General features: G+C 40.3%; 1 protein-coding gene across 2 annotated transcripts in view; it reads right to left on the bottom strand.

Annotated features, from left to right (window-relative positions):
* The window catches only part of Vps13b (vacuolar protein sorting 13 homolog B), a 553,787-nt gene extending 547,441 nt beyond the window's left edge, over positions 1 to 6,346 (bottom strand). For both annotated transcript variants that reach the window (XM_029469591.2, XM_021183993.3), the window contains exons 1-2: positions 5,716 to 6,346; positions 5,362 to 5,536 (exon numbers count right to left, since the gene is read on the bottom strand). In XM_029469591.2, the coding sequence (XP_029325451.1) occupies positions 5,362 to 5,508 (147 nt within the window). In that variant the 5' untranslated portion in view covers positions 5,509 to 5,536; positions 5,716 to 6,346. The remainder of the gene's footprint in view (positions 1 to 5,361; positions 5,537 to 5,715) is intronic.
* Positions 6,347 to 11,453: the final 5,107 nt, after the last annotated feature.

The following is an 11,453-nucleotide window of genomic DNA, read 5'->3' on the forward strand; positions in this document are numbered from 1 at the left end:
TCAACATTTAGTAATCATCTAATTATCAGCAAGACTGTTTACACAAAGGATTGTGATAAATAAGTAAGAACACATTGACTTTGAAAAGGGGAAAATAGAAATGTTGATTATTTTAACAACTAGACATTGAAATAACCAAAACCAAATTACTTCCTGATATTTCTACTTCTTGAAATATAAGTCTATATCTTAAAAGTGCTGCTGTTATAACCCTTTGCTGGAATATTTACACATTTCCTCAGAGCTGACAATGAACCTGAAGTAGTATGAATGGGGCTCTGGGCTTGATCACCAGAAGTACAAGAAAGGAAAAGGAGTGGAAGAGGCACTTCCCTAAAAACAGAATGTTTATGGTTGGACAGAAGATATTACTAGCCAAGATTTAAGTTGATACATCTTTGGGGGAATGAATCACCTATACTGGAGTGAACATTTTGGAGATGCAGTTATCTTTGGTTGTCCATTATTCCCTAAGTCAGTGGCTGTCAATCTTCTTAACATGTGACCCTTTCTCATATCATGGTGACCCTAATCAGAAAACGTTGTTGTTACTTCATAACTGTTACTTTGCTGCTATTATGAATTGTAATGCAAATATCTGATATGCAGGATATCTGATTTCACCCCTGTGAAAGAATTGTTCTACCCACCCCTTCACCTCCACCCCATCCCTACCCCTTAACCCCAGCCAGCAAAGGAGTCCTGACCCATAGACTAAGAACCACTTTCTTTTCTTTTCTTTTCCTTTTTTTTGGGGGTGGGGGGGCTCAAGACAGGGTTTCTCTGTGTAGCCCTGGCTGTCCTGGAACTCACTTTGTAGACCAGGCTGACCTCGAACTCAGAAATCCACCTGCCTCCCAAATGCTGGGATTAAAGGTGTGTGCCACCACTACCCAGCAAGAACCACTTTTCTAAATAAGCCCTCACTTATCCATGTTCCTGTAAACAACTACAAAAAACTAGTTCACCAAGCAAGGCTTGGATACAACTGTTTCTTTGATCTTTCATCAGCACCCTACCTCAGTTAAACTGATGTTGTTCATGTTTCCCCAGGAAAATAACAAAGCATAGAGAAAGGGGTTTTGAGGAGAACCTGTATTACAGTGACTTGCTTGGCTATTTTTTCAAGTAGAAACATTTCCTCCTGGACTTATAAGTCTCAAGAAGTTAATGAAATGCAACTTGATTAGAAATCTCTTAATGTTAGGTGATTAACAATACCCCTCCCCCAGGTTAGTAATAAAGAATACTGGAGAGAGGACAGACTTCTGGGTGGGACAGCTTGCAAATTATACACTGAGCTCCAGGAATGCAACACAGAGGAGCTGTCACCCATTCAAAGGTAAGACTTTCCATATGCATGTGCCTGGGAGACACCCTCGCTCCTATAGTTGATTCTAATGTACTCACTAGCTCCCCAAGCCTGTGGCATCATTTTTTTTGTCTGCTGTCCGTGTCTAGAGTAAATGGGTATTTGTTCCCATCTTCCCCAGAAAGAGTCACACAACAAAATGAAGTGATGGTTAGCATGAATCTCAGATTATGGCAACCAACTGTATACTGTAATCCTTAGAGCAACTACTAAGACAATAACTCAAAAATAATACTACTTAATAATACTACTTAATACAAAAGTACAAGGCAAAAGGACACCTGAAGAACAAAAATGACGTAAGACACAGAAAGTAATTTGAAAATAGATGAAAATCCAACCATATAAGCACTAAATATAAGTGAATTAAACACTCCAACCAAAACACAGGTTGTCAGACAATTTAAAAATATAATATATACTATTTACAAAATAAATACTTCAGATATAAAAATATAAATAAAAAAGCAAAATATATATTGTCCTAGTTTGTTTTCTATTGCTGTGATAAAACACTGAAGAAAACCAACTTGGAGAGGAAAGGTTTATTGGCTCCTATGTTATAGGCCATCATGGAAAGAAACCAAGACAGGAAATCAAGGCAGAAACCTGGAGACAGGAACTAAACGCTACTTACTGGCTTTCTACCCCTGGTCTGCTCAGCTACTTTTCTTATATAGCCAGACCCACCTGCCTAGGCATGGGACTGTCCATAGTAAGCCAGGCCTTCCTCTATCAGTTAGCAATTAAGAAAATGCCCTCAAAGGCATGCTGGCCAATCTAATGAAGGCAATTCCTGACTGAGCTTCCCTCCACCCAAGTGTATCAAGTAGACAAAATAATGCATCACATATATCATGCAAATATCAACTACAAAAAGCCAAAGTAACTATACTACTACCAGGCAAGACAGACATCATAAGAGAGGGAAAAATAATGTTACTAAAGATCCAAATAGTTAAGAGACCAGCCTGGACGCCATAAAACCCTAACCAAAAATCCAATATGGATAGGCCTAAGTAACAGCTCTTACTAACAAAACCTATGCACCTGAGTTCAGATCCCTTAGCTAATGCTTTAACATAAATAAATAAATAAATAAATAAATAAATAAATAAATAAACAAACAGGCATAGCCATGCCTGTAACTCTAGCACTAGGGGCCTGAAGAGAGCCAGGAGGACTGCTGGGATCTGTGTGATATCTATCAGTCTAGCTCCAGGTTCTGTAGCGATTCTGCCTGAACAGATGTGGTGGAGAGTGATAGAGCATTACACAAGTACACCATTACACATGGACACAAGTGCCCCTCTGGCCCTCACACACATATGCAGGGGCTCAAAAGCACATATACCTTATAAACATATGCCATGCTCACAGACACTACATACACACACATACACGCGCACACACACGCACACACTCATTGCCACACCAAATAAACCAAAAAAGGTCAAACAGGACACTTAATAGTGATTAAAAAGATCAATTCATGAAGATCAGATAAAATATACAAGAAAAGAGTCACAAAATACACAAAGCAAAATCTAGCAAAACTGAAAAAAGAAAAGGACCCTTCAAAAAAAATACCAGGAGCTGGAAAAGTGGCTCAGTGGTTAAGAACAGTTGAACCTGGAGAGCCAGGTTCAATACCAGCATCCACATGGCAGCTCACAATCATCTTTAACTCCAGGGATCTGACACCTCTTTGACTTCCAAGGACAAGAGGAACACATGTAGTACATAGACATACATGCAGACAAAACATTCATACACCTTAAATAAATTTTAAAAAGTAAAAATAAAGAAATAATAGTGGATGGTTGGCAAGATAGCTCAGCAGCTCAGGGAAGTTGCCCAGTGAAGCCTGATGACCCCAGTTCAATCCCCAGACTTACCTAGTAAAGAAGAGAACCAACTCCTACAAACGGTCTGATAAAAAAGAAAGTTATTCCCATCACATCTGCTCCACATTTTGTTACGAGTTTCTAGCTAGTGCAATAATAAAACTAAAAGCTATAAGCACTGATGGTATCTAACACATTATATATTCATAAAAAAAAAACACTTGCTTAAAAGATTATAAAACCTGCATTATTTATAATGTTAGACGGTATACACAGACAATCAATCTGAAGGAACCTACCAAAAAATGTTAAACAATTAAAAAAACAATAATAAAGGTTTCTTAATCAAGATAGGAACAGCCCTAAGCACAAAGGAAAGTGGGGGCTTGTGTATAAGTTAGTCATAGATCACAGGTTTAATGTCTGTGAGCTCCTGGGTTCAATACTCAGAGCCAAAAGCAACATAAAATAAATTCCCACACAACAATTAGGAAAGGCAAATATTCACATTCTCAAAAAAGCCAGAGAATTTACAAAAGATATCCACATAACCAGTCAATACATATAGAAATATTCAAATAAAATACAATGGCACATCACTACACATCCATCAGAAAGCCAAAAATGTAAAGCAACAAACATACCAAGTAGGAAAAAAATTGGGAAATATTTAAAACCATAAGTAAGACTGTAAATTAATACACTCTGTTAAACTATTAACAATACATATTGAAATCAGACATGTGCCTACCTCCTAGATATACTTTAGGGAAACTAATGCTTATGTATATAAATATGCACACAAGAGATTGTTCATAGACACATTATGTTCATAGCCAACAATATAAAGAAGTGAAAGTTCTACTGACAGAACAGATAAACTGTGACATCTTACACAATGGAATACAAAAGCAACACAAAGAACAAGCTGCTGCTGATTCAGCACTATGGGTTCATCAAAGAAGCAGCAGCAGCAGGAGGAGGAGGAGGAGGAGGAAGAAAGCACCAGTAGCTGCTAGGCAGAAATCACTTCTATTTACCTGAGGCTCAATAGTTAAAAACCCAAACACCTCATTGACAGAAATCTAACTGCTATGGCATGCGGCTCAGCAGCAGAACACCTGGCCAGCATGCATGCAGTGCTAAGTCCAGTCCTTCATCTGAGTAACACAAAAGTGCAAAAATGAGACCAGCAGTGTCTTGGGAGTCTGGTGTGGTGGGCACACAGGTGCATCTTGTAGGGTGCTAGAGACACCCCCTGCCTTCATCCTGATGGTGAATTCACAGGTATTTCCATACTTAAAGTTCAACCATCATACTTAGGATTTGTTCTCATTTTTAAAAACTAAAATAAAAATATTAAAGACATTCAATAACGTTTGCAGAAAATGGGGAAAGCTGATTTTCTTAGTGCTTTGTCTGGATTATCCAATAACAAGAGTACGCCATGAAAAGTATTGATAACCATCCCCATCAACTCAAGCCTCTCCTACAAAGCAGCTGCTCTCTGGCTCTCGAGCTCCCGCAGTTAATGTGTATAACATGTCTCAAGCATTATCAGAAGTACTTGGCATATGTCATTGATAAATGTGTTAAGTGAATTATTGAGTATGTGAACTTTGAAGTCACAGTTATTTGCATCAGATCATTCCAATACCAAACAAAAAAAAAACCTTAAAAAGTGATTAATAAAGATGTTTCCAGTTTTTACCATCATTCTCAACCTGTGTCTACTCAATCTGAGGATCCATGAGTAATGCCATTTTTCCTGGTAAAAGGAACAGAACTTTACATGTGTGTGCTCTTGCTGTTTTTCACACTCTCCCACTGACCCAAAAGAAGAACAAGAATGTAATGATTTCCCAGTTTCATATGACATTGTAAGAGTGTGCATATTTGGCAGTGCTTGAGAACTGAGTAAACAAGCTGAAATTTCTATCGGCTGAAAAAAATGTTGGGGAATCCTAACAGAATAAGCCCTTACGAGGCAAAAAGTCTTGTATTTTTTTTTTCTATAAAATGAAGTCTCTAACTACACAGTAGGCAAAACACGCTGACAGGAAATTTATTATCATTCAAAACATAGTAGACAGGCTATGTCTATCAAGACGAAGATGTTCCGATGGCAGCTGTACTGCTTACCTGTTCCAGAACGTCCAACTTTAACTCGAGTTTGCTGAGGACCACGTCCCCACCCCATAGTGAAAGCTGGAGATCTGAGGGCTTTAAGTTCTTGATATAGCGATTCACATAACTCATTAAAATTGGAGTTACGTACGACTCCAGCATCTTCAAAATTAAGCGTCAAAGTCAGATCCTGAAAAGGGTAAAGACGGAAATTTTGTAAGTAACTGAATCGACTGGCAGCAACTGGAAAAGCAACTGGAAATGCACTTCTCAGGAAGCCTGGCAAGGCCGACAGGCGGCCGCAGGCTTCTCCCGGATCGCCCGCCCTCCGGGTCCGGCCGCGAGCTCCCCGCTAACTGAGCGCCTCACCTGACGAGGAGTAGGCAGAGGGGCAGGAGGCGGCCGGCCCCCGGGCGTGGGAGGACAGCACGTCCTGCTTCACTCCTACCCTAGCGCAGCCCAGCCGGAGGCGGTCTCCGGAACGCAGGCGGATCTCCGGCCATAGGACCGAGCTGGCGTCAGGCCCGCTGCTGCCGCCGCCGCCGCACCCGCTCCAAGGTAAACACGCCACAGAGCCGCGGCGTGCGCTCCTCCTCCGGGTACCTGGCGTCCGCCGCGGAAACGCCTCAACGCGTTCCGCGCCACTTCCGGGTGTGCGGGCTTCGCCGTCCGTCAGGTTTCCGCAGCGGGAACAAGGACTCCGCGCGTCTGCCTGCCTGGGACAACTCCGGCTTGGCTAGGCCGGGGTCCCCGCTGCCACCGCTCTGGGTTAGGAATTAACTCTACATAGCGCTCGGTGCGGGGTGCGGACCGGTAAAGTGGAGGCACCGGCGATCCGGAAGTGGCGCTGCAGGGAGACAGCGATGGCCTGGACGTGACCCAGTACGGCCCAGGAGGCTTGGTAGTCGGAGGCGGCTGGAACGCAGGGTGCCGTGGAGTCGGGAGAAGTAGCCTTCGTTCTTCAAGCCCAGAAAACTGAGAAGCGGTAGTTTCCCGTGGCTACTGGAGGACTGGAAAGAGGAACTGGGATTCGGTGGGGTGGAGGTCAAAGACAGGTGGGAGGAGCTAGGAAAGGCGGAAGATTTAAATTTACTGCTGAAGTTTTATTTGTAAGGCCGGGAAAGTGGACGTGGGTACGCAGTTGAGATCAGGGGTGAACAGCTTAAAAGAGTGCGCTTAAACTATACTGTACTTAATCTCGTTCTCAAAGCAGAGGTGAAATAGTCCCTAGTTAGCGTGCATAGGGTGCATGGAATGGAGAGGACCGGCCTACCGTCTAATATGGAGGTTCCCAAAAAGCTGAGTGAATGTGAAAATAAGAGTCCTGAGCCAAAAGTGAAATAAGTGGTAAGGACAGTGTTGATTATGTTACGATGAAATAGATGTATAAATACTTAGTAGTGGTAACTTGTGGGCTAACAGCAATAACTCAAACACCTACCTTAGAAGATAATAGACTGAGTGGATAGAAACAGCACGGAATATGCTGCCTTTTTTTTTAAACCAGCTTCTCTTAATTTTGGGTAACTTTTGAAGAAAACATAGTGTCTTGAAAATAGTCTTCCTTTATAGGTTATTCAGTGCCCACTCATAAAACTTTTGAAATTAAAAAAAAAATACTATTTCTTGAGAGAATTGGAGATTGCTATAGAAAATGGTATTCATGAGAATGCCAAAGTTCATTTTAATAGTGAAAATAATGAATTAGATTTCACATGCAGAAAAAAACAGCAAGCAATCGCTAATTCACAGCAGCTGCTTCCTCAAAAGCCTTAATAAATGACCATGTAATGTGAGTGTTATGAAAGCCTAATTAGCAAAATAAACATTTTTCTTGTTACCCAAAACACTCGAACAGCAACTAGGTTGAATCCATGGCTGAGAAGTTCTAATATTTAAAAAATTCCCATAAATCTATACATGTGTGACAATCTAATAAAACACCATCAGGATGTTACTCAGATGCTTAAAATAATATATAGAGTGCTAAACATGAAGTTTTTCTTTTATAGCCAGAAAAAAGGTGCCAAATCCCTAGCCTAAAAACTTTATCTGGATACAATTTGTTTATTGTACTAAAAGTTAATCATTTTCAACCCATGAGTGTTGTTATATAATCAGTTAAAGTAAGTTTAATTCCTTTGTATTATTATTGTTTGTCAAATGAGTAGGCTTCCCCAAAGATCCTCTGTTCTCACATCTTTTTTAAGATTTATTTATTTATTATATGTAAGTACACTGTAGCTATCTTCAGACACCCCTGAAGAGGGCAGCAGGTCTCATTATGGATGGTTGTGAGCCACCATATGGTTGCTGGGATTTGAACTCAGGACCTTCAGAAAAGCAGTCAGTGTTCTTAACCGCTGAGCCATCTCTCCAACCCTCTCACATCTTTTCTAATGCAATATACATAAACACAATATATTTTTGAAGTCTCTTCTGAAAGACCATGATGCAAATGACAGTAAATCTACAGAAGTAGGTCTCAGTCTAGCTCTGAACAGGCTGCTTAGCAGAAACTTTCTCACCATTAAATACACTATTAGCTGTAAGATTTTTGTAGACCTATGTTAGCAAATGGAGAAAGTTCTCTGTTTCAAGCTTGTGTGTGTGTGTGTGTGTGTGTTTCTTGAGTTAAGTGGATCACCTCCAAAGAAGAAATAGAATAAAACAGGAACAGAATTCAGAGTACTACAATCATCTGCAATATTTTATCTTAAAATACTTGATGCTAGAATGGTGTTTCTCAGAAATTATTAATGTCCAGGGCCGGTGAGATAGCTCAGCTAGTAAAGGCACTTGGTGTCAAGCCTGACAGTCGTAGTTGGATCCTGGAGGTCACATGGTTAGAAAAGAGCATTTGACTGCTACAACTCTTCTCTGGCTTCTGACATGCACTTACACAAATAATGTAATAAAATCGTTTTAATTATGTTCCACTTTCTCCATAAGGTTTATAAGCACTTAGTCATTCACAGTAAAATGTAAAGAACAGTCTCCACTGCCCTCAACACTCTTATCTTCAAAGGTTCAGCAGAAAAGCCCACTGAGCTCTCAACACTCGGTCGCTTTTCTAGCCCAAACTTCCAAATCCTTCCACAGTCCTCTCCAAAACAAATAAACCCTTTCCTTCCCAAGTTGCTTTTGGTCCTGGTGTTTTATCATAACAATAGTTACCCTAACTAAGACCCACATTAAATTTTAAAAAATACTTTCCTATAGAACTTAATTTAAAATGTCTCCACAAATTTGTTTATAGCACCCAATTCAGAAGATCGAGCCTGATTCTTTATGCCTGGATGTATTGGATGTATTTAATGACTCACTTCTGAAAAATACACTGTGGCAGAAATGACAGTGTGTGACTTCTTCAAGTAAGATGTAAGAGGTAATGTTGATATGGTAGGATTTGCTCTGAAGGAAGCCAGCTGCCAAATGTGATATACAGGCTACAGAGTGGGCAAGGCCCCGTGATGAGAAACAGCTTCTGTGCTTGAGATTTGGTTCTGCAGATGCTGAACCTCTAGCTGTGCTTGGCCACCTCAGGAAAAAACTCTGAGCCAGAACCTCCTCTTTATCATAGCCAGGGAGAGTGCCCCTGAATTTGAGATCTACATTAGAAACTATGAGATAATAAATATTTAGTTTTGGCCGATATTTTGGCATAGTTTCTGGTTTTGGGCTTGGTTTGGTTTGGTTTGGTTTGGTTTGATTTTGAGACAAGGTGGCTGTATAGCCTTGACTATCCTGGAACTCAACCATGTAAATAGGCTTCAAACTCAGAGATCTACCTGCCTCTGCTTCCTGAGTACTGGGATTAAAGAGCTGTGCCACCACCAACAGACATTTTGGTATAATTTCTTATATGATATTTCAAGGGGTAGGGCTGAGGATAATGCTTCCTTGGGTGAGATAACCCCTTGAGAATCTACAGGTTCAAATTTCTGACTTCAGTGGTGTCCTCCCACACATCTCATGCCAAGTTATAGGATCCCAGTCTTTACCGATTAATGTCTTTACTTTAACCACTGACATACTCTGAGGCAAGGACTTGAGTTTCAGCTACTCTACTAATGAAAACTTCAGTTGGATTTTTCTGCAGCTTGGGACTACGGGAAAGAAAATTCTCTCCCAGTGCACACTTAGAAACCATTAGACTTGTTTATATGAATCTTGAGATAGTCAATTTGTCAGTACATTAATCCCCCAGAGCAGCCAACCAGCAGCAGCATCTCCCTTATTTTTCACAAAATTTACAACAGTTTCATATACAGAGGCAATAAAACCATTGCCACCCACAATTGGTGAATCAAGATAATCAAATGTCCCATTTGTCGATCCTCCATCTTACAGCAAAAGCCATTGCTGTTCTATTCAGGAATTTTTCCCCTGTGCTTTTCCCCACTTTCTCCTCTATAAGTTTCAGTGTCTCTGGTTTTATGTGGAGTTCCTTGATCCACTTAGACTTGAGCTTTGTACAAGGAGATAAGAATGGATCAATTCGCATTCTTCTACATGATAACCACCAGTTGAGCCATCAACATTTGTTGAAAATGCTCTTTTCCACTGAATGGTTTTAGCTCCTTTGTCAAAGATCAAGTGACCATAGGTGTGTTGGTTCATTCTGGGTCTTCAATTGTATTCCATTGATCTACCTGTCTGTCGCTGTACCAGTACCATGCAGTTTTTATCACAAGTGCTCTGTAGTACAGCTTGAGGTCAGGCATGGTGATTCCACCAGAGGTTCTTTTATTGTTGAGAATAGTTTTTGCTATCCTAGGTTTTTTGTTATTCCAGATGAATTTGCAAATTGCCCTTTCTAACTCATTGAAGAATTGAGTTGGAATTTTGATGGGGATTGCATTAAATCTGTAGATTGCTTTCCACAAGATAGCCATTTTTACTATGTTAATCCTGCCAATCCATGAGCATGGGAGATCTTTCCATCTTCTGAGATCTTCAATTTCTTTCTTCAGAGACTTGAAGTTTTTATCTTACAGATCTTTCACTTCCTTACTTAGAGTTACACCAAGGTATTTTATATTATTTGTGACTATTGTGAAGGGTGTTGTTTCCCTAATTTCTTTCTCAGCCTGTTTATCCTTTGTATAGAGAAATACCACTGATTTGTTTGAGTTAATTTTATATCCAGCTACATCACTGAAGCTGTTTATCAGGTTTCGGAGTTTTCTGGTAGAATTTTTAGGGTCACTTGTATATACTATCATATTATCTGCCAATAGTGATATTTTGACTTCTTCCTTTCCATTTTGTATCCCTTTGATCTCCTTTTGTTGTCTAATTGCTCTGGCTAGGACTTCAAGTACTATATTGAATAGTGGGCAGCCTTGTCAAGTCCCTGATTTTACTGGGATTGCTTCAAGTTTCTCTCCAATTAGTTGCAAAGCATCTATGAGGCAAAAGACACTGTCAATAAGACAAACAGGCCACCAACAGATTGGGAGAGGATCTTTACCAATCCTAAATCTGATAGGGGACTAATATCCAATATATACAAAGAACTAAAGAAGCTGGACTCCAGAAAATCAAATAACCCTATTAAAAATGGGGTACAGAGCTAAACAAAGAATTCTCACCTGAGGAATACCGAATGGCAGAGAAGCACCTGAAAAAATGTTCAACATCCTTAATCATCAGGGAAATGCAAATCAAAACAACCCTGAGACTCCATCTCACACCAGTCAGAATGGCTAAGATAAAAAATTCAGGTGACAGCAGATGTTGCTGGCAAGGATGTGGAGAAAGAGGAACACTCCTCCATTGCTGGTGGGATTTCAAGCTTGTACAACCACTCTGGAAATCAGTCTGGAGGTTCCTCAGAAAATTGGACATAGTACTACAGGAAGACCCAGCAATACCTATCCTGGGCATATACCCAGAAGATGTTCCAACTTGTAATAAGGACACATGTTCCACTATGTTCATAGCAGCCTTATTTATAATAGCCAGAAGCTGGAAAGAACCCAGATGTCCCTCAACAGAGGAATGGATACAGAAAATGTGGTACATTTACACAATGGAGTACTACTCAGCTATTAGAAACGATGAATTTATGAAATTCATAGGCAAGTGGATGGATCTGGAGG

Source organism: Mus caroli, unplaced genomic scaffold (assembly GCF_978045245.1).
Source record: "Mus caroli unplaced genomic scaffold, Mus_caroli_1 scaffold_16, whole genome shotgun sequence".
NCBI classification, from domain to species: Eukaryota; Metazoa; Chordata; class Mammalia; order Rodentia; family Muridae; genus Mus; species Mus caroli.